Source organism: Lygodium microphyllum, chromosome 25 (assembly GCF_053477565.2).
Source record: "Lygodium microphyllum isolate KBCC chromosome 25, Lygodium_microphyllum_v1.1.10, whole genome shotgun sequence".
In the NCBI taxonomy this organism is placed as follows: Eukaryota; Viridiplantae; Streptophyta; class Polypodiopsida; order Schizaeales; family Lygodiaceae; genus Lygodium; species Lygodium microphyllum.
The window spans coordinates 70081071-70107928 of NC_141159.1; the positions used below are offsets into that span (position 1 = coordinate 70081071).

Genomic DNA, 26858 nt, shown 5'->3' on the forward strand with positions numbered 1-26858 from the left:
CATACCCTTAGTGCTATGATCCTCTTTGAACTTCCATTTCTCCCGGACAAGATTCGTTCTTTCTTCTATCTTCCATTGCAGTGACTTCCCTTCTCAATCCTCACCTCCTTTTCCCCATTGAACAAAGTCACCATTGGAATCTAGTCTCAAAGTTGGTAAGCCCCTTGAGAAAACTAGTAACTAAATCTAAGGGGACCTTGAAGTGTCACCTCCACTGGGTGCCCATTAGTCATATATATGCATGTTTCCCCTCTATGTATATATGACACACCCAAGCCTTGCTACACTCTTCCATCTTCCATCATTGAAGGTTTTTTAGATGAAGTTTGCCCATCTTGTTATCTATTGTGCTGATCCCCCTCCCCTCCCAAGCCCTTGGTCTCTTGCCTTCTTTGTATCTATGACAAGCACAATACGTTTTAAACAAAGTTGCAACATTATTCCCACATTGTGAATCATGACAACATCAAGTGGAGTTGGGTGTAGGGGTTGCTAGCATGGGGTGCACCTAGCTTGTGATAAGAAGAAGCCTGGAAGAAGCTCATGACATTGAACATTGAAGTGCAAAAACAAGGGAAAAGAGTCCCTTTTCTCATATAGGTAAAAGTTGAAAAGGACAAGGTGGGCCCCATCCTGCCATTCACCTTGCCCGCGGGCCGCACTGCCCTCCCCTCCCCTCCCCTCCCCTCGAGGGCTCCAAGGGTGCCTTCTCCTTTGTAACCACGAGGATTCCATGGCAAGGCCGAGGGGACCCGAGAGACATTCTGGAGTTTAGGACTTGTTGCTCATGTGACTAGGACAAAGGCGCCGCGTCACCACTGAGTCTATGTGGCGCGGACGGCGGTCTGGTCTGGACTCTGGCGTGAGAGGGCGGGAAAAAAGAGACCTTCCAGTCACGGTCGTCGTACGCGTCTCCGTATGGCTGTTATCGTCGGAGGACGGAGAGAGAGAGAGAGAGAGCGCCTCAGAGCGCAGCATTTGCCAGAGAGACGACTACAGCCCGAATGACCGCCCGCCGGAGGCTGCCTTCTTCCTGACATCCACGCTTCTGCGCAATCTTCATCCCCTCCTTCATGGAGACGAACTGTGTCCTGGAGCGTCGCCCCAGTGATTGCCAGAGCAACGCAGAAAGCCATGCCGCTTTCCTGCTCAACCACGTCGAAGGCGAATTTGAGGACGAAGACGGAGATTGGGCCACTGGTTTCATCAACGCAGACCCTGTGCCTGATGGCTTTCATTGGCTAGCAGCATGCCACGACAACTCGCCGCTCTCCTCCAGCCGCAAACGGCATCATGGTGACTGCAGCGAATTGGAGCCGTCCTTTACGTGCGGTGTATGTGAATCGGACCTCCCTTTGCAGATGCTTGGGCCTGATCTGGCATGCAGCTGTCTGTGCTGTGCTCCATGTCTACAGAACTATGTAGAACTGCAGCTCTTACAAGATATCACAGCTCAGCAGGACAGTAGTGGGCGAGATTTTACAGCGTTTTCCTCCTTAAAGGGGACCATGGACTCGTTTTGTTGCCCTTCATGTGCACAGGCATCAGCATTATCCATGCGCAACATACAATTGCTTGCACCTGAGGCCTGGAGAAATTGGGAGGAAGAAGCCAGCAAAGATTTATTCAAATCTTCTGACTACGTGCACTGTCCAGGGTGCAATGTGAGAATAGAGAAGGTAGTGGGAAACATGCCTGATGGTATAGCACCATCAGGAGTTCCAGAATTTGATCGCACTGTTCCTTTCACAGAGCTGGATGATGTTGGCAAGCCCTTGTCACGAGCAGCTCTTTTCCACAAATACAATAATTATTTCCGCTGTGCCCTGTGCAAAGCAGTGTTCTGCGGCCTTTGCCTCAAGGTTCCGTATCACCTTGGTTATACCTGTGAAGAGTATGACAATTTTAAAAATGCAACGCATTGTTTATATTGTGAAGCACCAATTCCTGGGAATGAGTGGCTCAGTACACAAGCCAGCTCTCTGAGTGTGAAGGATTTGTGGAAGGCTTTAGACAGAGAATGTGTGGATGCATCATGGTGTGTCGAAAAGCGGGAGCTTGTTAGTGTTCAGAGATTAGCTTTGAGTGTCTGCGAGTCAAAGGATTGCAGAAGGCGGCTCACCACAGCATGCACCCGCAAGTTGGAATGTGGACATTGGTGTGGTGGATTGAGAGGGGAACGCAAATGCTTACCATGTTTAGAGGTAAAAACTGGTGGCACCTCAGTACATTGTGCATTTGTTTTATATTAAAACTCTGATCCTGCTTTATCTGAATGCAAGAGCATGGCATAGTCTGGCATGTGCAAGTGCATATGCATACGTACACACGCATGTGCATAGGTGCACATATCCACAAAATAGTTTTCGAATAATTTGCGTTAGAAAGGCAATGTTAGGTTCTAGATAAGCACGTACACACATTAGCATGTGTAAAAGTTCATGTCTAGGTGTGAACACCTTTTATACCACTTAGTGTCAAATAATGGTCAAAGGTGGAGGTGGACACTTTAGCCTATATTCAAGCTTTATCAATTGTACTTTCATCAAGCATCTTATTATGATTCATCCATCTTATTACTTGAACCCTAGTGTACATGCAACCTCTCTCTCTTTCCCCCCTTTTCCCACCATGGAGTTCCATGTGCCATAGTTTGTTGGACTTCGTGTGTGTGTCACACCTAATCATGGCATCATAGGATGCTTAATTGGTCAACGTTGCCATTGCCACCTCCACCAATGCACTACCTTTGTCTTGTTTAATGTTGTGTTAGTTGTCCATCATTGGCAATACCTTTGCAAATCCAGAGGACTAGGAGGATCATTGGCAAGTACCCGGATGACTTGCAGAAAATGCCACACACTTGGCTTGCGTGACACTTGTTGCACCATCCAACTATACGTCCTACAGCATGCATGTGATGATCTACTTGCTGACTATCATATTATTGGTTCGTGCTGCCCAGATTGCTTGCTTGCGGTTGCCCAAATATCGCCACATCAACTATTAGCAAGTAGCCTATTGACTTGCAGAAAATGCGTCATACTTGGCTTGCTTGACACCTATTGCACTTGTTGTGCTCTCCAACTCTACCTCCCATAACATTCTTGTGACGAATTGTTTGCCAACTACCATATTGTTGGTTTGTGTTGCTTAGATTGCTTGCCTATGGTTGCCCAAATATCGCCACCTTCAACACACAATATATCATCTCTAGCCCATTTGCCTACCAAATTCTTGTGATTAGGGCTTTAACTCCTTAATTAAAGTTAATTTTGAAGCTGCAGCTCATTACAGGCTTAATTTTTTTTGAAGGTTTTTGCATATGAGTACAAATTTTTGCAAAATTTCACACGTCATTGGGGCTCTTTATCTTTCTTCAAAATTTGTCCAAATTTCTTTACTTAAATTTTGGGTTCATGTTAGCTATCTTCATAAATTGAAGATTGGTCGGATACCTTGCCTTTGACATTGGTTGTATAATGACCTGCCAAGCATTTTGTGCTCGATGATGCCATTGCAAGCGACATTGACATTGAAGGGGGAAATTAAACCCATTAAAGTCATCTACCTTCTCGTGTGAACACACATAAGTGTGTGTAAAAGAACATGTCTAGGTGTGAATAGCTTTTACACCTCTTACTCTTAAAAAAGAGACAAAGGTATATGTGGATACTTCAGCCTATATATTTAGGCTTTGTTAGTTGTACTTTCTACTAAGCTAAAAAGGTGCATTACAAACTTAAAACCTTAAAGCCCAATACTCAAAATTACCGAACTTTATTGACAATTACCAGAGTGTCTATGTGCCATAAGCCAATACCCAAACATTTGGAGGATCGACATTTATAAACAAGACACTGCCTAGCCACGTTTTTCCATCCTTGTTTTATAGATTCTCCATTAGTTGGCTCCAGTCTTCCATTGCTGTGTACAACCCTTCATTGATGGATACCTTAGTTCGTGGTGGTGCTAGCCCTTTCACAACTACAAGCAACCTGTTCACTCAGTCTTGAAGGCTATGTTTGTTGCATATGACATCTTTCCAGCCCCTCCATGCAAACTGTAGTTATTGCCATCATCCCCAAGGGCAGCAAAAGGTTGGATTTGCTATTTGCTACAGCCATTTGCATGATCTTCATCATCTTCTACCTATTGCTTCATTGTTCTAGAGCTATCTACCTACATTTTTGCTTCTGTTGCAAGCTAGCTTGTTGCCACTGCCTCTGATCGGCTTGATCTAGATAGATTCTTTGTTCATCTCAGCCTTGGTTCATCTTAAGACACAAAGATTCGAGGTCTTGCATTCAATCTTGTATATTGTGTTTATTGTATTTATCATTCTTTATTCTTTCTCTAAGTTACTCTTCAGCTTTGGGTTCTATTCTTTATTACTTTGTGTCTTGCTATACACTTGTATTTTTTTGCACTAGAGTATTTCTTTACATGGTATTAGAGCTAGGTACTCTTTGAAGAAACCTAAGCCTTGATATGAAAGCTTGATATCGAAGGCAAGGAAAAACTCTAAAAGAAAGATGGCTTTCAATACATCAAGAGCACTTCAATCTCTTGAACAATCTATGTTGAGAACCAAACAAGAGTGACACTTCCAACTAACTCCCAAAGATTCGGACATAGAAGAAGAATCATGTGACTATCATAGATAGTGTTGTTTTTATAGGAGACTTCATGGGCCGAATACAACTCGATCCTCATGTATCAAGCCTAGCAACAAGTAGAAGGTAATACAAATTTTCTTTCTTTAGATTCTATACATAAATTTGAAGATCTTGTAAGATCGACGAAGCTTCCAACTAGAATCGGCTACCCTATTGGAGATGGAGACATTGAGTATATACCATCCTTTTCAACCCCACCACAATTTTCAATCCCACCATCCCTATCCTTCTTTTTTGCTGCTTCTATACTTTCATTCACACCATCACTCACATTACCATTGATCATTTCACCCGTTTAACCACACACCACATTGGGGGGATCTTTAGACATAAGCACATTATTTCCGTATAGATCCTTTGCTTTTGCACACACAAGTTGCGACTGTGCATTGATGGTGGAGGCTTATCCTCCAAACTAAGCACTTTTGGGATACTATTTGCATAGGCTACATACCCAAGCACTCCCACTTTGGAGTGTTGACCATTTGGTACCACATTTCATTAGAATTGTATTCATAGAAACAAAGAGCAGCCATTTCAGTCTCTTGGAATGACCTAACACATTCCAAACCCTCCGAGGAGGTGAAACAACCAAGGAATGAGCCCTGTCGTTCCCAAGGCTGTGCCCTACCATTCCTTGCTGTTCCCCCTCCCATTCCTTGTTTGGAATATCTGTTTCAGGCTTGTTGACAAAAAGTTGACATTTTTTTTAGTTTTTTCTTCTTCCTTGCGTCACACTCCCACCACATGTTCACCCATCTCCATGGCCTAATGTGCATGTTCTAATCTCTCTCTCTCTCACTCTCTCGTTGAAGATTTTCCTTCATCTACTGCTTCCTCTTTCTTCTCTGTCTCTCTCTCTCTCTACTTCTCTCTGTGTTCATGTTTCTCTTCCGTTGCACTCTCACATGGTATCATTGCCTAAGTGAGGACACAACCTAGAGATTTCTTGCAGAATGCAGGCTTTCATCGCGGAGAAGCAGCCTAGATTTATTAAACATAGATTCGTAGCGTGCGTTTGCTGCATCTACTGCTTGTACAGGTGGTCCGATGCCTAGTCGACCCTTTCGGAGACCAAGGGACATCATTCAAGGCTAGGCGACCTTGTTAAGACATTAAGTGGCTCTAATTTTTTGCGTTTTGCAGCAAACACAAATTTGCGTTTTGCAAGCGGTAACTTTTTGGCTTAGACGGCAGCTTTTTTGCATAGGTGATAACTTCTTGGTGTAGGCGGCCCCCTTCTGTTGGCATGCAACAACTTTTTCCTGATACACCACACATCTACAGTCTGTGTGGTCGATAGTCTTTTGTCTCTCGTGTTGTCTCCATCAAAACGCAACTTTTTGGGTGATTGTAGGATCAAAGATGTCTTACAAGTTCATGAGCTTTGATGACTCAGAGGAGCTTCTTTTCAGACACTCTTCTGAGCGGAGACGCGATTATTGTGATTAAAGTTAGTGAGAGGAGTTCCTCGTTCACACTCATCCCCCTTTTATTAATCTATCATAGAAGGCTTTGTCCAAAGTGAAGACGCGGTCTTTGATACCCTTGGTAGAGGTGCTTGTCTTATCTTCATTACCCAAAGAAGACAAACTCGATGGTTTGAACTATTTGTTGTGGCGGTGTAAGGTGGAGTGCATACTTGAAATCTTTGATCTTTGGGCTATTGTTTTTGATTCTATTCCTCGTCATAAGGAGAATCTAGCCCGTTATTTTCTCTTTACGAGTTTGCAAGATTTTGTCATTGTGCATGTTCGCAGGTTTAAGACTGCGGTGGAAGTGTGGAAAAAGCTTGCGTCTTTGTATCAACATAAGATGTTTGGCCACAAGATTTCACTTGAGGCATACAAGAGATTCTTTGATAAATTGTTCAATGTCGCATTGGAAGACTTGGCCAAAAGAAATACATTTTAAGTGCCTTGGTTATGGCCAAAATTCCACAATGAGCCATGTAAATAGTCGTGTGACATTCTTCCATTACTTTAGACTTGAAATCTTTAGTAATGCATGACTCGCTCTCTATCCAAAGAAATCCATCTTTGATAATATAAGAGTTTACAAAATCTTCATTAGAAACATACATGTATTAGAAGTAGATGCAGTGATGGAAGCGTGGAAATTTGCTATAATAAACTGTTGAATATAAGAGACAAAGGAAAGAGAGAGAAAACAATGCAAAAGAAATGAACACTGCACAAGGAACTTGGAAGCAAATTATAAGTGTGGGAAAGAATGTGAGAATGACAATACTTTGAACTTAAAATTGCTATAATAAATTGTTGAACATAAAAGACAAAGGAAAGAGAAAGAGAAAACAATGCAAAAGAAATGAACAGTGCACAAGGAACTTAGAAGCAAATTGTAAGTGTGGGAAAGAATGTGAGAATGACAATACTTTGAACTTAACTAACTTGATCAATTTTCACCATGAGAGAGAGAGAGAGAGAGAGAGAGAGAGAGAGAGAGAGAGAGAGAGAGACCATGTTGAGAGGGGAACCAACGTCTCCTTTTTCAGGAATTTATTGAAACAAAACCACGGGCGCACAAGTGCTTGAACCATATATAAAAGGGTTGATTTGGTGCAATTCTGAAAATTAGGGTTTTGAAGCCCTAATTTCTGCAAACTTCGGGCAGTAAGTTGATTTTCTTTTTTAGTGCTTGGATTAGATCAAGCTAAGTAGAAAGTGTTTCTTGGATGAGAGATAGATAGGAGAGTATAAGGCATATGGCGGAAATTTTAGCATGAGACCTTGTTTCAAATGAAGAGAGAGATCTTCAATATATGTAAGTGTGGGGCTTGGGTGCTCAAAAGTGAAAAGTAGAGGTTACAAGTGTTTACTGAAAATGATAAGTGTAGGAACACTTGTCTCTTCAAATGACACGTCCTCTTCTAGATATCATATGTCTCTTTTCTAGAGAAAAAAACTTCCAAACCTTCTATTCTAAAAATCCTCAAATGGCTAAGAATTTGAGATAGTTGTTGAAGACAAAATTGTTTTTTTGCGAAATTTTGGAGCCTTTGACGCGAGTAGAATTTCCATTTGAGCAACTTTCAAAATAGTAATCTCCTAAATTTTAAGAGTTGCTTAGCCTTTGGAGATCTTCATTATATAGGTTCACTGGTTCATGGTTTGTTTATTCGATCATGAGCATTAGATTTCACTTCTGAGAGTACTTATTATATAGGCTTCTAATCAATGTGACTATTTGAGTATACAAGTCTTAGTTATCTTAGCTTTTTAGCCAATTTGATTGCTCGACTACAACTTTTAATTTCTCTTGGGCATCTTGTCAACGACGACTCAAGTATAATTATAGGGTGTTTTGGCTGGCCACTCTTAAATAGAAAGATGAACATTTAATCATATTTTGAAACACTTAAATAATACAAATTGCCTTTCAAAGTACATGAGCATCAAATTAATTAATTAGGAATTATTGAGCCAATATGTCTTGGCAATAATTAATATACAAAAGGTTTGTTACAAAAGAGATACTTGGGAAATGGAATCCATATACCAAGATATGAGACAATACAGAACCAATGTGAGTCATCGGTTGTGAAGGCACTAGCATCTACTCCTCTCCCTCCACCAGAACAAGTCATGTGAATGAATGATCATTGATAATGAATGTGGAGGAGATGCTTGAATAAATAGGCAAAAATAATGCCATAAATCATGTTAGGTTGGCTAGCAATAAACGCTAAAATGACCTTTATAAAATGCCAAGAAAAATGCCTAAATAATTAGGATAATATTTTGATGCCCTAGGCCACTAACATGCACAGACTCAGCCATGAACTGACATATTTGCTAACACACTCTCTTAGATCATGGGCGATTTGATACAATATAATATATAATGATAATCTCCCATTATAGTACAAATAACAAGGACCACCATAGTAGAACCATGGATACTCAAGTAGTGGGTGCGCAAGCCACCACTAAGGTGCCTCGGAGAGAACTTAAGGTCGATGTTGATCATATCAACACTTGAAAATAGAAAAGAATCATAGCAGCTCTCAATATCTGTCAACAATGTCTCGTAGTAGCATACAAGACCGTCTTGTCAACAATGCCTCTAAACATATGTGACCATGGATTCCTTGCCTTTGGCTCGACCACCAAAGTGTCTCCTCATGTGAGCTCAAGACTAAGAGTCAAGCTTGCTCTCTGTCAAATAACCAGCTCATCATGAATCCGGATGTCAATCCGAGCTCCAGGATTTGAACCTGCCAAACTTTGGTCAGTGCTTTAGAAATGTCTCTCTTTGGAACCCGTGCACCTGTATACTTGTATAGATGAGGTTCACCTACCCCATCTCACCACCCTCTTACACTCTCTTTGGCACTGGAGAGCTGTGAGGGATGATCCCATCACTTGTACTAGTAGCCTGGAATGGAGGCCCCTATAGCCATGGGAAAGACTCGCCAAGAGAGTTGTCACTTGTCGTCGTCGTCTGCGCTTGCTCCTGTTGTAAAATTGCTAATGTTTTGTAGTCTTTCTGGAGGTGTCCCTTGCCACAATAATGGCACTGAGACTTCTTCTTCTTCCACGGTATGGCACCCCTCTTTGAAATTGGAACATCTGAAGTACCAAGAGATAGCATCCTCACAGAAACCTAAAGTTGAACTTAGCAAGACTCCAACATAACACTAGTAGATGAGTAAAGAATATTTGCATGTTGACTGTAGGAGGAGATGCCAAAGGAGCCATGAGGAGGGAGATATAGAGAAGATGAAGAAATGTAAGAGATCTTCAAGGAGAAAAGTATGCCAAAATTATAGACTCACAAGGATTGCACGAGTTCCAAGTGAAAAAAGCAAATAGAGAAAAGATTAACAGTAATTAGAGTGTATTGATGAGAACACGACAATTGGATTAACATGAACCCTCTCTAAAGTTGAGCAGTGCACCACACAGTGAGAAGATAGACAAAAAATAACCAGAATCAGCCTGAAAATACTGTTGCCCAGTCTTGCATAGGAGCAAATAGCCAAAATGCAAGTTCTGATCAGTAAAATGCAAGTAGTAGACACATTTGGAAAGGTCAGTAACAGGTCCCTAGCCTTGAAACAAGCCAAAAAAGCTTAAAACGAAAATGGCAGTCTACAAAATGCTGAGAAGACGGGTAAAAAATGATTAGAAGATGGTCGTCTAGGCTGTAAATCAGTTGTAGCAGTCAGAACAGGTCCAATTAGTAGACAAAAAGTTAAAACACAGACCTGAAACAGTGTAGAACAGCAACAGGAACAATGATCCTATGCTCTAATACCATGTCAGAAGTGGATGCAGTGATGGAAGCGTGGAAAATTGCTGAACACAAGAGACGAAGGAAAGAGAAAGAGAAACACTGCAAAAGAAAAGAACACTGCACAATAAACTCATAAGCAAAGAGATACTCAAGAAATGGAATCCATATACCAAGATATGAGATATTATAGAACCAATGTGAGTCACCAGCTGTGAAGGCACTAGCACCTGCTCCTCTCCCTCCACTAGAACCAATTAGGAGAATGAATGATCTTTGATAATGAATGTGGAGGAGAGGGCTGAATAAATAGACAAAAATAATGCCATAAATCATGTAAGGTCGATCAGCATTTAATGTTGATCGGCCAGTAATAAATGCTTAAATGACCATCATAAAATGCCAAGAAAAATGTCTAAATAATTAGGATAATATCTTGGTGTCCTAGCCCATTGACACGCACAGACTTAGCCATGAACGGACATATCTGCTAACAACATGTCTCTCATACTAGTGAAATCTATATGATGAATTATGGACAGTGTATGAATCTGAGGTCTTTTTGACAGGACATTAGCTATCTTATTTTGCTTCCCAGGAATATCCAGTATTTGAAAGTTAAATTGAGCTAAATAATTGGCCTATTGAATATGCTTTTCGGAAATCATTGGTTGGTTGAGAAAATGTCTCAAACTGTCATGGTCCATCTTAATGAGAAATTTGCCACCTAAAAGATAGTGTCTCCAATATTTTAAAGCTTGAATGATACCCATTAATTCCTTTTCATAGGCAGTGGCATTTTTTTCTGCATTTTGCAACCTTTTGCTTGCATAGGAAACTGTATGTCTTTCTTGATTTAAGACTGCACCAATGCGGCCTTGTGAAGCATGACATTCAACAAAGAAAGTTTTTGACAAATTAGGTATGATCAAATCAGATCCTTTTCTGATATAGAACTTTGGAGCTTTAAAAACTTCATTCTCTAGTTTGGTCCACTAGAATGCCACTGCTTTCTTGGTTAAATCATGCAATGGTCTAGCAACCAATGCAAACCATTTAATAAATATCTTGTAATAAGAGCATAATCCCAAGAAACTTTGAACTTCATGAACACTAGTCAATTCTGGCCATTCTACAATAGCCTTGACTTTTTCTCAATCCATTCGAATGTCACCTTTGAATACAATATGGCCCAAGTAGTGAATCTCTTGTAGGAAAAATTCACTCTTTTGCCATTCACATAAAGTTTGTGTTTGTGGAGTTCTTGAAACATTATTTTGAAGTGTTGCTTATGCTCTTCTTCATATTTTGAATAAACCAAAACATCATCAAAGAAAGTACCTATAAACTTTTGATATGCTCTAAAGATTCTTTCCATCATTCTATTAAAAGTTGCAAGAGCATTGGCGAGACCAAATGGTAGCACAAGAAACTCATACAAACCAAAAGTTGACATGAATGCTATTTTATGAATATCTTGAGAGGAGCAATCCTTATGTGATAGTAGCCACTCTTCAAGTCAATCCTTATGTGATGGTAGCCACTCTTCAAGTCAATCCCGTTGAAGACTTTGGATCCATCCAATCTATCTAAGATATCATCAATTCTTGCAATGGGAAACCTATTCTGAATTGTAGTTTTGTTGAGAGCCTTATAGTGTGGTGTTCTTATGGACCTTGCCATAGTTACCAGGAACGGGGAACGGGAACGGGAACGGGACCCCCCGGAACGGGGGGAACGCCTAAAGTTAGGGAACGGGAACGGAGGGAACGGCATATATATATACATATATATATATATATATATATATATATATTATATATATATATATATATACATATATATATATATATATATATATATATATTATATATATATATATATATACATATATATATATATATATATATATATAGAGAGAGAGAGAGAGAGAGAGAGCTCATAGATTAAGTTAGTTGGAAGATTGCATGGTGGAAGTAAGAAGGGTGGCATGATATCACTGTTGCAACTTGCTCGCACCAAATCTGGACAAATCCCCAAATTTTCCAAGTCCTACGTGCACCAATTTCAGTGAAATTGAAAGGATTTCAATAAAATGTGAAAAGCCCTAAAATTCCCGGGTAGATGTGCACCGACTTTGCAATTTCTGAGTCAAATTGTCCAATTCTGTGTTGAGATCCCCAGATTCGAGAAAAGCCCCAAATTTTTGAGCCGATTTTGAACAGATAAGAGATCTTGTGCTCATGCGTGTGAAACCCCGTCAATGGGTGGAGATTTCAAAAAAAAGATTGAATTTTTGAAAAAATCTACGGGTCAACGGACCCGTCAATCGTGCGCTATGACGCCCGCCTTTCGCCGTTACGCACTAGTCACCATGCCCGCCGTGCAGTCGCCCCGTCGCGTGCCCGCCATGCAGTCGCCCCGTCGCGTGCCCGCCGTGCAGTCGACGTGCAGTCGCCCCGTCGCGTGCAGCTGTTGCCTGTTACGTATCGCACAGCAGTCGCCTCCAGTCGTCTGTCCACGCTTGTTGCAGTTCCAAACATGGTGTTGCATGGTGGAAGAGCAGTCGCCTCCAGTCGTCTGTCCACACTTGCTGCAGTTCCAGGGAACGGCCGTTCCAAACAGGGAACGGCTGCTGGAACGGCCCGGAACGGTGCGGAACGGGCAGGAACGGGGCTGGGAACGGGCAGGAACGTTCCATGGGCGTTTCGCTGGTAGACACATGCCGGAACGCGTTAATCCGTTCCTAAGGCCCGGAACGGGCGTTCCCTGTTTCTATGGGTCACCTTGCAAAAGTTGAAGTAGTATGATCATGGCCATCTTTGAAGAATGTACATGAGATCCACAGTTTCTTGGGTTTATGTTTTTACTACATGAAGTATGTACGTGGATTTGTTGAAATTGCATCTCCATTGAATGCCTTGTAAAAGAAAATATGCCATTTAGATAGACAATAATTGAATTTTAGCATTTAAAAAGTTAAAGGAAGAGATGATTCTAGATCTTGTGCTTTGTGTTGCTTGATCTAAGAAAGTCATTTGTGGTTTAGTGTGATGCATGCGGAAACAACATTGGGGCTATTTAATGTAGGATGGTTGAGTTGTGGCTTGTGAGAGCCGTCTTTGTTACAGTCCAGAGAGGAATTTGCAGATTCATAAAAAAGAGCTCTTGGTTGTAATTCATGCATTGTCTACATGGAAACACTATTTGTTAGGGCTGATTTTACAATGCAAGTAGACCATAAGACATTGAGGTAGTTTTTAATGTAGACAAAGTTGTCAGAGAAGCATATGAGATGGGCAAATTTTCTCTCAATGTTTTAATTTTAGATTGTACACATTGATGGTAAAAAGAATGTTGTGGTTGATGCATTGTCATGTAAGCCACAAATTTCAGTTGTGAGCATGGTTTATTACATCGAGTTGGATGCCATGAACGGGCAGTATGTTGCTGATTTGGACTTTGCTAATGTTTATGATTAGCTTTGCAATGGCTAGATGTATGAGCACTTTGTGCTTAGAGATGGATTTCTGATGATGCATGGATGATTGTATCACAAAGTAGTTGAGGCCTCGAATGGTCACAAAAAGTCATGCTCCGCATGCAGGACATAGAGGTATTGATGCCATAGTCAAGGCAGTGGAGCATTTCTTTTATTGGCTAGCTTTGAGGCATAATGTAGAGCAGTTTGTCAAGATATGCATCATATGTAAGAAGGTAAAGCATGATATGCAAAAGATGTCGGGTTTGTTCCAGTAGCCCTTGCCTATTTCAGACAGGCCTTGGAAAGCATTGCTATGGATTTTATTTTTGAGCTTCCTAGGACACTTACAGGGAATGATGGGATATGGACTATCATCTACAAGTTTAGTAAATATGTAATTTTATTCCAGTGAGGAAGAAGATAAAGATTGATCATATGGTACGATTATTTTTATAGCATCTCTTTAAGTATCTTGGTATGGTAGAGTTAATTGTTAGTGATTGAGATCCTTGGGTGACCAATTTATCTTGAAGGAGTTGTTTAAGAATATGGATATTACATTGAAATTCTTATCATCTTTTCATCTACAAATAGATGGTTAGTCCGAAGAGGCTAATTCCATAGTGTTGGATCTTTTGAGGTGCTATATATTTGTGTTAGCCAGTCATTTCCTGGACAGTGCGGACATCAGTGCCACGTCAGTAGGTGCCACGTTAGCAGCTGCAGTCAGACAGGTTGCTGCCGTTGGACAATATTTACTGCAGTCGGGTGCATTCAATGCAATCAACTTGTTGCAATTATTTCCTATTTTTCGGCTATTTATAGCCGGTTTTGTGGCACACTTCAGTATTCATTATTCAGATTTTGATCTTGAGATCTGTTGGTTGAGACAGACTGTGATCAGGCTGATAGAGACCGAGGTCATCAAGTCAGAGACATACGCAGATATTTCCTCTGTCCCCTTGTGTATTTCTGCACTCTTATACAGCATACTTCACCCTCAAATTTTTTGCGTTTACACTGTCTCCCTTTCTCTCTCTTTCTCTTCTCTCTGTGTTCACTCTCTCTCAGTCTTTGTCTTACGCTTCCACATCGCTGTACTGACATGGCATTAGAGCGGTGAAGATGGACTGACTGAGGGCTGAACCTATCTGAAGAGGAGATTTCATCGCGACACAAGGCTGCGATTCTAGGTTTCGAGGGCGAGTGGGAGGGCTTCATATCGGATCAAGGTTGAAGTGAGCATGGGTGTGCGGGAAAGGAGTCTAATCGGTGAATTTGCTACAGGTTATTGTTGTTCGAAGGGGAGGAAGGCTGCGTTTAAGGCCTTCCATTGCAGATTTTACATTTTCATCGCCTCCAGCGGGTGAAGAAGGTTTGGGCAGCAGAGGAATCAGTCCTAGAAGGCTGCGTTTTCACAATCAGAGGAGGTTGCTTTTGCGTTTGTGCAGGTATTGTAGGTTAATATGTCTACAGAGACTGATTTGGAGTTCCAGGCGATCACGGACAGGAAGGTGCCTGTCCTACCGGCTCTTCCAACGGATCAAAAGCTTGATGGTGACAATTACCGCATCTGGCGAGTGATGATGTTGGCCATTTTAGAGTCTTATGATTTGGCGGAACTGGTGATGGAGGAGATTAACAAGCCCTCGGTGAGGAAATAGTCCAAACTCTCTTCCAATGCTCGTGTGGAGTTGACCAAGGCCCAGTCTCATTGAGACAAACTGAATGCCAGGATTCGATCTTTTCTGTTTCTGTCTTGCACCACAGCCGTGATAGCTCACATCGAGCACTTGGCGGTGGCTCGTGAGATATGGCTGGAGCTCGACCAGATGTACAACCGGATGAGCTTGATGAAGAGGGTTTTTTTGGAGGTGCAGATGCGAACTTTGTCCGTGAATAAGTCTTCTTTGCTTCGAGAACACATCAACAAGCTTTGGCATTTTCAGATGCAGGTTCAAAATGCGGGGAAGCCTATTTTCTCTGAAGACATGGCGATCACTTTACTATCCCAGTTGCCGCCACGATTCAGTACTTTTTATTCCGCTCTTATTGCTTCAGGGAGAGTCGAATCTTCGGTGGAAAGAGTTGGTTTCTATGGTCTTGGACCAGGAGGAATAATTGAAGGGATAGAATGCTTCCAAATCGGAGGCATTGGTTGGTTAAGCCTCTCAGAAGAAGGGGAAGGACCAAAAGAAGAAAAAGGAGGACAACAAATCCAAGAAGGATAAGGAGAAGGAATCAACTTGCCATATTTGGGTAAGACCGGTCACAGAAAGAAGGATTGCCCCAATAAAGACAAGAAGGATACCAAGATGGACACGAAGGACTCTGGAGCGGTGGTTGTACCCTCATCAGTTGCTTTTCTACACTTAGGAGTCATTGAGGACTCTACACCGACAACTTCTGATGCTGCGATGACAGCTCCCCAGGCTCGAGAGTGGATTGTGGACAGTGGTGCCTCACGGCACATGACTCCTTCCGTAGGTGTTGCCCATTTGCAACCTTCGCGTGGGTAGATTCTCATTGGAGACAACTCTTCTGTGTCTAATGCTGCGCAGGGTGAGATGCAGCTTATTTCAGATGGACGTGGTGGTACCCACAACTCTGAGGTGTTGCATGTGCCAGGTTTGGGGTATCATTTACTTTCGGTTCATAAGATTTGTGCTCTTGGCCTCTTGATGAAGTTTGACAGTGATACTGTTCGAGTCCTTAATCGTGGATCGAGGAAAGTTCTCTTTGCAGGGTATGATGAAAATGGAGTCTACAAATTGAAGTCTTCTTCAACTCTTACTTCTCAGACACAGTCCGAACTATGGATGCTCGGTTTGGCCACCTGAACTACGAGTACCTTCGGAAGGCATTGCGAGGATAATTTGTCCGAGGCTTGCCGGACACAGTGGCAGCATGTGTCTTCTGCATCCGTGGGAAACTGCATCGGGATGCGATTCCCAACAAAGCTTCTAGGCGGTCTACTTCACCCATGGAGCTTGTATCTACAGATCTTTGTGGCCCGATGAGGACCGAGTCCCTGAAGGGGAGCTTGTACTTCATGTTGATCATAGATGACTACAGCAGGACAACTTGGGCCTATTTCTTGACTTTGAAGTTGGAGGCTTTCTCTCATTTCAAGAATTGGCTTCTTTTTTAGGAGAACCGTTTTGGCCAGCAACTGAAGGCCTTGTGTTCAGATAAGGGAGGTGAATTTATGTCTAATGAGTTTGCTCGTTTTTGTGTAGATAAGGGCATTCACCAGGAGTTTGCTAACACCTTCACTCCCCAGGAGAATGGCATTTTGGAGCGGAAGAACCGAAGTGTGATTGAGATGGCACGCACCATGATGGAGCACCGCAAGACACCTCAGGTTTTGTGGGCCGAGGCAGTGGCTACCGTAGTTCACATCCTTAATTGATCTCCCACTTCGCCCGTTGACAGGATGACACCTTTTGAGGCTTGCTTCGGGAAAGCCTGATGTCTCTTATTTCAGGATCTTTGGGTGTGACGCTTATGTGCACATTCTGAAGACGTAGCGTGATAAGTTCGAGGCGGCTTCCCGACGACAGGTTTTTGTTGGCTATAGCTCCTAATCCCAAGGTTATCGTTTGTTTGATTCTATTAAGCGGGATGTTTACACAAGTCGAGATGTGCGGTTCGTGGAAGTACCGGCCACAGAGGGGGGTGAGGAGCATCCCGTCCTTGGAGATCCAGGTAAGAGTTGGGCTCCCGAGACAGTTTCTTTGGAGCCAGAGCCTCTTGATGGAGATTCTTCTTCGGATTCAGAGTCTTCTCTTCCACCGGCCACACCCGAGGAGCTTTCGCCGGTGGTTGTCCTTGAGTCTTCAGCAGATGAAGAGCGACGGGGAGAGGTTCGATCTCCTCCTCGTTGGGCCCGTGACACCCTCCGAGATTTAGGGATCGAGGGGGTCCTTGAGAAGTGGAAACCGCAGGATGGACTGCGGAGGTCACGGAGAAATCATGCACATTCTTCGGAGCTTGTTTGCTCCAACTATTGTTTACTGACCCGTGTTATGCAGGATCGAGAGCCAACTTCAATGAAGGAGGCTTTGCAGTCTCATCATTGGCGGAAGGCCATGAAAGCCGAGTTGGAGAGTATTGAGAGGAATGGCACTTGGTTTCTTGTGTCTCGTCCCTCTCACAAGAAGGTGATTGGTGTCAAGTGGGTCTTCAAGACTAAGTACCTTAGCGATGGTTTTTTGGACAAGTTCAAGGCTCGCCTTGTTGCTAAAGGTTTTGCTTAGTGCCAAGGCATTGATTTCCATGATACTTTTGCCCCCATTGCTCGTATGGCGACTATTCGAGCTATTCTTGCCTTGGCTGGCCATAGGAGATGGCCTGTTTATCAGTTGGATGTGAAGTCGGCCTTTTTGAATGGTGACTTGCAGGAGGAGATCTATGTTGAGCAGCCTCCTGGCTTTGGATCCTCGGATGGGAAAGTTTACAGGTTGAAAAAGGCCTTGTATGGCCTTAAGCAGGCTCCGCGTGCATGGAACGAGAAGATTGACTCGTTTCTTCAGTCGAAGTTGGGATATTGGCGCTCCAAGACCGATCCGCAGCTTTATGTGCACACTTCTGAGGTTGGTCGTGTGCTGTTCGTGTTATATGTTGATGATTTGATTTTGACAGGGGATCATGCACAGAAAGTTTGAGAGTCTAAGACAGCTTTACATCAGGCATTCGAGATGACGGATTTGGGGCTTCTTCATTTCTTCTTGGGTCACAAGATTTATCAGTCTCAGAGGGGGATTCTCATCTCTCAGCAGAGGTACATTCAGGAGCTCTTGGTGACTTTTGAGATGGAGACTTGTCAGCCCATTACTACTTCTATGGATCCGAATTGGAAGGCCACTTCACACTTAGATTCTTCTGTGATGGATGCTTCACGCTATCGTCAGTTGATTGGATCCTTGATTTGGCTTCTCAACACTCGTGTTGATCTTTGCTTTGCTGTGGGTCTTTTGGCAGGGTTCACGATGGAATCCAAACATGTGCATTGACAGGCTGCTCTAAGGATTCTTCGGTATTTGAGGGGGACCTCTGACTTAGGGATTTCTTATCCCGCAGGTACAGATGCTTCTGATCTGGTTCTTGTAGGTTGGAGTGACTTGGATTGGGCTGGAGATGTGGACCACCGACGGTCTACTACAGGCTATTGTTTTACCTTGGGTACAGGTGTTATCTCTTGGAGTAGCAAGAAGCAGCCCACGGTAGCCCTTTCTTCTACTAAGGCAGAGTATTAGGCTGCGTCTTCCACCATATGTGAGGTTGTGTGGCTTCAGAGATTGTTGGAGGAGCTTGGCTGCTCCCAAACTCGTTCTACTCTTCTGCGGTGCGACAATGAGAGTTGCATTGCCTTGGTACGGAATCCAGTATTCCATGCCCGGACGAAGCACATTGAGATCCAGTATCACTTCATTTGGAAGAAGCTTCTGGATGGGACCATTGATGTGGAGTATTGCAAGACCGAGGATAATCTTGCAGATCTGTCACGAAGGCGCTTCACCAGGCTCTTCTTCGGCAGCATTCCAGATCCCTCAGTCTTTTCACTTGTCCAGGATCTGAGAGGGAGTGTTAGCCAGTCATTTCCTGGACAGTGCGGACATCAGTGCCATGTCAACAGGTGCCACGTCAGCACCTGCAGTTGGACAGGTTGCTGCAGTCGGATAGTATTTATTGCAGTCGGTTGCATTTAATGCAGCCGACCTGTTGCAATTATTTCCTATTTTTCGGCTATTTATAGCCGGTTTTGTGGCACACTTCAATATTCATTATTCAGATTCTGATCTTGAGATCTGTTGGCTGAGACAGATTGTGCTCAAGCTGATGGAGATTGAGGTCATCAAGTCGGAGACATACACAGATATTTCCTTTGCCCCCTTGTGTATTTCTGCACTCTTATACAGCATACTACACCGCAGATTTTTTGCGTTTACAGTCTCCTTTTCTCTCTCTCTCTCTCTCTCTCTCTCTCTCTCTCTTCTCTCTGTGTTCACTCTCTCTCAGTCTTTGTCCTACGCTTCCGCATCGCTGCACTCTGACAATTTAACTATAAGACATAGTGGGAGCAGTATTTGCCATTGGCTGAGTTTACATACAATAACATAGTGCATAGTTTCACTGACAAAGTCCCATTTGAAGTGGTTGAGGGTGGCAAGAAGGTATCCACCTACTTTACACACTAAGGATAAGTCTTTGAGGCTGATTGTTATGTGGAACACTTAGATGGAGTCTATGCAAAGATAAAGTATGCACTTCAGAGGTCATAGAAAAATTAAAAGAAGGCAATTCATCACCATACACTTGCTTTGCAGTTTGCAGAGGGCGATTATGTATTGCCGTGTTTTGAAAAGACAAGGGTTAAAAAGATAAAAAGAAAAAGAGAGATTGTATCTGAAGTTAAGTATGAGATACTATGGGCCCCTTCAAGTGTTGGAGAAGATCAGCGATGTTGCATATCGGCTTACCTCCACATTGGCGGATACATAATGCCTTTCATATCAGTCTGTTGAGGCCTTTTCATGATGAGGTGCCAAAGGATGTATCTATTGAATTTAAGCATGAAGTTGAGGAGTTGGATGAGATATTAGTATATGAGCAGAATTTGGTACATAAGGAAAGAAATGTTAGCGGTCAAGTTTCTTAGAGATATTTGGTGAAGTTTCATAACTATTCACCAATGGATGCTAAATGGATGGAAGAGGATGACTTGGTAGACCATCCTCAATTGTTGCAACTTTACTTAGATGCCTTCCAGTTAGAGCCAACTTTTGTTTGGCTCAATCAGGTTCGATAGAGTAGGGCTCTAGAGCAATGCTTGATACTCAAGGGGAAGGTAGCACTTCCACTCGAGTTATGGACATCTCTAGTATGTAGTGGATCTCAAGTGTACTCAATATATATCCAAGGCACTATGTATGATGGTATATTTGGCTATGAGGTCACTACTTAATGTACTAGTCACAGTGAGATGTATGTAGATGAGTATGAGTTTCACTTGGACATTGAAACTATACATTTGTATCCGTTTGATATGCATTTTTACATTAGTTTGGGGATCAATTTTTGATCAATTTCAGCTTAGTTTTTGATCATTAGAGATTAGATTATGGCCACTTTTGGATCAATTTTGTATTAGTTTCTGATCAGTTTTTGCACTCAGTTTGTGATCAGTTTGGGATTACATTTGCAGCTATTAGTGACCAGTTTTCAGATCAGTTCATGACCAGATTATGCTTAGTGGTTTACAGCTTGTTCCATGGGCGATAGCATGTTAGTGAATACCATTGACAGTTTCAGCCATTGTTTATGTTGAGTTTATGCTCTACTATGGTTCTGAAATTAGAACAATTGAGAAACAGGAGTTATGGATACATCCAATGGATTTCTAGCATAGTTGGTGGAGTCTATTTCAGCCATTGTGAGAGAGAAGGAGGTTGTTAGAGCGCAAGGAGATGTTGTTGATGTGATTTGTAACCACCATGGACCAGTCCTACAGTAAGTGACAACAATTTGGAGACATCTAGGGGTAGGTGATAGCAGCATAAGGTCCTTTTGGTATAGGTGATAGCATATGAGGGGGCAACAGTCTTTCTGGTGGTTCTAAGCTATAGGTGACAGCTTTCATGGCTATTTGAGTAGGGCAACAATAGTTTTTTAGTCTTTCTTGCGATGAATCTCTGAAAATTCTCTCTATAGCATTCTCTCTCATCCCCCAGCCATCTCTAAAGTTATCTCAGCGTTTTCTAGTATTTTGAGCCATTAGAGCAAGAGATTTTAGTCAAGCTCTATTGTAAACTTTGATTTACAGTAAAAATTAGGATTTGATAGCCACATTAGGATTTATGCTTAGAATTGAGAGCCTAGGACTTGAATTTCGACAATTGAAATTGAGAAATTTTAGGGAGATTCAAGAGACCAGCACAACGAATATTAAATTTGGGGTTGGATTTGTCTTCAAGGAGCCGAGTGAACGGTAATCTTGAAGCAAACCAAGGGGCAAGTTGGTTTGAAGGCTTGCTAGTCAGTCTTGACAGCAAGAGACACTTGGATTAGCGGAGGAGGTCAAAGGATCTTAGTTGTACTCCATTCATTTTGTAATATAAGATAAATAAATATTGTAAGGGGCGCCGGTTTTGGGGCCAATAGGATGTTCAATATTTAAGATTAAAGTGGTAAAGTGTGCATTTTCAGTTTACATGAATTTTGTGCTTGTTGTAATTAGTGCTTAATCAGGTTATTTACCATTCTATCCAAGGAGCAAGGATGGTTTCATAGTGAGTGTCAAAGGCGAAAGTTGTGATAAGCTATACCAGTTGAGCTTTGGTTGTCAATTGGTGTTAGTTTTGACTCTATTCCATGAAATTTTGAGATGATTTAATCTTAATTTAATAATCAAATATGCAAGGTTTTAAGGCACATGTGATGCACATGGCTGTAATTTCATGGTAGCAAGCCAAGGACCTCGAGAAGTCGGTGAATGTCAAAGGCAAAAATCGTGACAAGTTATGCCAATTGGGCTTCGGTTGTTAGTTGGTGCTAATTTTGACCTTAGGATAGTTGGTTGGCCATCAAGTGTTAGTGGTGACACTAGGGACTAGCATTAATTGATTAGTTAATGCGAGTTTAAGGGTTAGGTGAGACTGGGGACCACCCAAGGTTGCAAATGGAAATTCTTGGAAAATGGGATTAGAAGGTTGCCACTTGGCAAAAATACCCATGGAATGGGGGAGAAGGCTGTTTGGGGCTAAGAGAGAGCCATTGAGCGCATTTAGATTACAAGAGAGAGGAAGGAGCAGTTGCTGGTCAGTTTTTGGGTAGGAAAACCACCATTTGCTGCAAGCGACAGCAGCTAGTGGCCTTTAGGAGGTAGGTGACAGGAGAGAATCATCATTTGAGGCTGGCGATTGCATTTATGAGGCACTTGACATCAGGTGACTGCATTTAATGCAAGCTGGTACAAGCACCAATCAGATTTGAGACATTTCTCGCGTGGAAATCAGAAACTTCTCTCTCCAAAAATCTCTCATGTTCTTCAACTTATTCTCTAAAGATCTCAACAATTCTCAGCCATTTGAAGCAGATCTTAGACAAATTTGGTAGACAGCAGTGAGAATTCTGCTGTAAACCCTAAATTTTTGCACAAATTAGGGTTTAATAGTCACCTTGGGACTTGTGCCATCGGTCAAGTGCATTGAAATCAGCATCTGAAATTCAAGGATTTGTGAAGGATCAGATGCCAACTCCATCCATTTGTGAATTGGGGCATCATTTGGCTAGTTGTGAGTCGAATTTGTGCAAGTCTTGGGTGAAAAATCAAGGGCCAATTGATTCAAATTGCTTCTTGATCGTTTGTACAACATGGTGCTCTTGGATTAGCAAAGGAGATTGTGAAATCTCAACTTGTACTCAATCCATTAGAAATTCAAGTTAAAGAAATACTATAAGGGGTGCTATTTTTGGGGCCAATAGGGTGTCCAATGTCCAAGATTGTTAAGGTAAAGTGTGCATTTCAGTTTATGCTCTCTTATTAATTTCTATTATTAAGTTCTTGATCATGTTTTACTACCCTATCCGAGAAGGAAGGCTGGTTTCAGTTTGATCCTCTGATAGTCAGCTCTACCTCCAATTGAATTGAGTCCTCTTCTTTCAAGGACATAATTTCATTTACTTCATTTTAGAGTTCCGTTATAATGAATTATGGGCGCATAGAATCTCCATGACATTAAGAGAAAGGAGTAACAGGAGCATTATGGGGGAGTGCTAATGTCTATCCAAGCGAGATTGAGTTTGTCAAAAGTTCGCACATCGAAACACATTTTAGAACAGTATCATTATATTGTTCAACACCATTGTGCATACAATTATGTTTCTCATTCTTCCCAAAAACTGAACCACGAGGGAGGGAGGCTTTTGAGAATGACTCTAATATTGTAATTATGAAAGGCGTTCACATGCTTGGTGCCATGATCATAATGCATACATGATGAAACTTTATGTATATTTAAGGATTGACAGGTAATGTTGTACTGTTTTGAAATTATGATTGGAGGATTCAAGGACATTTGTTCGTGGGTAATGTGTTGTATGCTAGCCTGTGAGGGAGCTTTGCCCACACATTGCACAGTTCGAGTGCAGTCCCGTGTTCATAGAGCATGGTGCAGGTTATGAGCTGAGTGTTTTACTGTTGATCTGCAGGGTGCTGTAATAATGGGCTTCCCTTCTGTGTGGCTTAGGTTTTAAGTGTTTACATCTAGACTGCAACTTATCTTCTGACCTTTCTTCAGGATGGCTGCCGTGAAATGGTCCTGTATCACAAGGAACATGCTCTTCCAGCTGCAGATGATTGGTGCTCCATTTGTATGGTGGAGTCTCTGCGGAGTGCTCCATCAATCCAGCTCAAGTGCGGACATATTGTTCATTTTGAATGTGCTAAAAAGAAGCTAAAGGAGGGTTTTCCTGGTCCAGCAATCTCGTTTGGTTACTTGAATTGTCCACAGTGCTCTAAGTGCATGGAGCATGACAGCCTTGTGCATGATATGCAGAAACCATTGGAATTAATGAAACTGGTATGTCTCTGTCACTGCATTCAAGAATCCTAATTGAGAATAAATTCTTCTAGTACTGCAAAATTTCCCATGAAATTAGGTAAGTGAGAGAGCGGTAAAGAGACTGAGGATGGAGAAGATGAAGGCCCCTATGGAACCTGAAAAGCTTGAAGCATATGCTTTGCGGAAGTATCTCTATTACATATGTTGCAAGTGCCATGAACCTTACTTTGGTGGAAACCGTGATTGTGGTGGAGATGAAGGGTAAATGTGTAGCATAAGTATTTTGTTCTCTTTACTGACCGGTCAAAAGCCTTAACTGAAGCTATAACTCTTATAGGTTGCAAAACAATGAAGTCAGAAACTTACACAACCCTCAGGAGCTAATATGTGGAGGCTGCAGTGCCAGTGTTGGAGAACAAAGGACTTGCGAAAAAGGCCATGGTAACCGGTATTTGGAATTCAAGTGCAGATATTGTTGCTCAATGGCCACTTTCTTTTGCTTTGGGCACACACATTTCTGCTCTAACTGCCACTTGACTAGACCTGATGGAAATCCAAATTTTGTCCCTCAAGTATGCAAGGGTCCTCAATTTTGTCCTTTGCAAGTTGCACATGCACCCAATGGGAAAGAATACTGTCTAGGCTGCTCTATGTGTCGAATTTTGAGTCAATGACTATATATCAACTTGATACTTATTTTTAAAAAGGGGACTGGGTGGTGTAAAGAAAATAGCACATCATGAAGAAATGGTGGTCCTCCAGCCTCGTGGATTATCCAATGGTTTTTGTACATCAAACATGTAATATATAGTTGATCTTGACAGGGTTCAGCAGCTGGCCTTTTAGCTGGAACTTTTGTAAAAGGAATGTTCAAATTTGCAGTGTCTGTATTTTACTCTATGGTTTGAAACATCAAAACCAGTGGATATACTTTTCTGTGCCTTGCTTATGACCATCATCTTTGTCCAGTTTCTAGATGATCTCCATTGGCATTGTTCAGACCAGACACAAATTTTGTTGACGACACACTTTGTAATGTCCAGCAGCATCACGAGTTCCAAGCTCACATACTTGTATCTGCAGATCGATGGAATTAGCTAAAAACAATTGACCATTACTTGAGTTTCACTAGATTCTGAAGTGACTTGTTCTTCATAAACTGGCATCAGCAAAAGATGAGAAGTTAAAACCAATTTGAGTGCTCTGTCACTTTCAGGTGCTTTGTTTCAAAGAAGACGATTAGAGCAAGAGGATGTGTCCTTATAGGAGCTTTTACTAGTTTACTTATGTCATTTACTCTTCAGTAATTCAATGTGCTTGATATTTTGGAGCCATTTTCTAATCATAGCTGCCTCTACAGAGTTGGGTCTGGTGGTTATACTCACAGATCTCAAGTATCTCTTATGCACGCTTGTCCTTTCTTGGTGTGGATGTTCTTGTGCTTCATGTTTGATGAGCATATACTCATTGATGGCAGTAAATGCAATAAATTTTGCATCAGACATTTTCAGCTCAACAACACTTAAGGACTCAACATCATAGAATTGATGTGGCCTCCTACAGTAATGAGTTAACGGCTCAACAACACTTAAGGATTCAACATCATAGAATTGATGTGGGTGCTGGTAGATAGCATTAACCTGCAAGTAGTGGTGGGAATGGTGCCAACTGATTTGGTTATCATTGTCCTATACTATCAATTCTCTCTTGAGACTAGTGGCCGTTATGGTTCAGGCATACTTGTAATGTGAACAGCCTCTTGAAGATGGGGGGGAAGCTAGTAATACTGGGGCCTGTGCTATATTGTTATATAAAGCTTGAGTGCATTTTCTCCTCTCAACTTTTGTAGCCAACCACTTGTACAATCACTTTATTGGATGTTCACGCAATGGCGTGTGCATATCATATTACTGAAGGGTTGAAAACGTCTATCCTGAAAGAAACCAAATGTTTAATGTATAAAGATAAATAGAGAGCTCATTCTTGTATGCACAAACTTGAGACCTCTATCTTCCTCTTCTTCTTGCATCCACAATCTCCCGAGCTTGAGAAGGTAACACTTTCATTTCCTCTCATGTCCATCACCACAAGGAGAGCTTGTGAGGCCACAGCATCGGTTGAGAGAGAGGGGGGGTGGGGGTGTAGGCTTTTAAAAAAAACTTTGGAAGATAGAAAATAATGAAAAAATGGAATAAGGTTTGGAATAACACTCCTCATGACACCTTAGATAGGGGATGATTTAGGTATTTGGATATCACTTTTACATAGTCCAACAACATAGTGTAGATATAGATGAACTTCATCTTGAAACCAGGACAATTTGGGAGCCGCTTTGTGGTAGTGGAACCAACTGGCAAAAAACATTAAGCCCACAAAAACTAAGGAGCCTATGGCAGTTGTCATGTTTCTACATCAATGGATGGTGCCTCATGTCCAATTTTGGTTGCCATCCATCCCAAAGTTGGCTCGACCATTGAGTAAAGTTCATCACAAGCTCTTTTAATGTTAGAAGATCAAGTGAATCAAGGTGATGGGCTGTGAGCATTCTACTTTCTCTAAGGTAGCTACTTCATTTTTACTTTAGATTGAAACTTAGTTTCTCATAGGAGTGCAATATCCTAGTAAGAATAAACTATGAAATCAATTTATATTCTTGGATATTGTATTCGTGCCCCTAAAAAACCCTTGTGATGGTTTCTATCCATGATAGACTCTTATAAATAAAAACCTTCATCCTTACCAAGAATCTCTCTCCTATCAAAGGAGAGAAAAGTGAGGATATTATTCTTGTGAGATGCTTTCCTAAGAAAATGTATAGTTGGGTCTATTTTTAATTGGATATTAATATGAAGATAATGTACAGTGTAGAACCAT

General features: G+C 41.8%; 1 protein-coding gene across 1 annotated transcript; it reads left to right on the plus strand.

The window, feature by feature from the left end:
- The first annotated feature begins 814 nt into the window (after positions 1–814).
- Positions 815–24882, plus strand: LOC148014353 (uncharacterized). The gene is made up of 4 exons (XM_087666824.1): positions 815–2204; positions 23721–24002; positions 24082–24245; positions 24322–24882. The coding sequence occupies exons 1-4, from the start codon at positions 1074–1076 to the stop codon at positions 24656–24658; spliced, it is 1914 nt and encodes a 637-aa protein (XP_087522950.1). The 5' UTR covers positions 815–1073; the 3' UTR covers positions 24659–24882.
- Positions 24883–26858: the final 1976 nt, after the last annotated feature.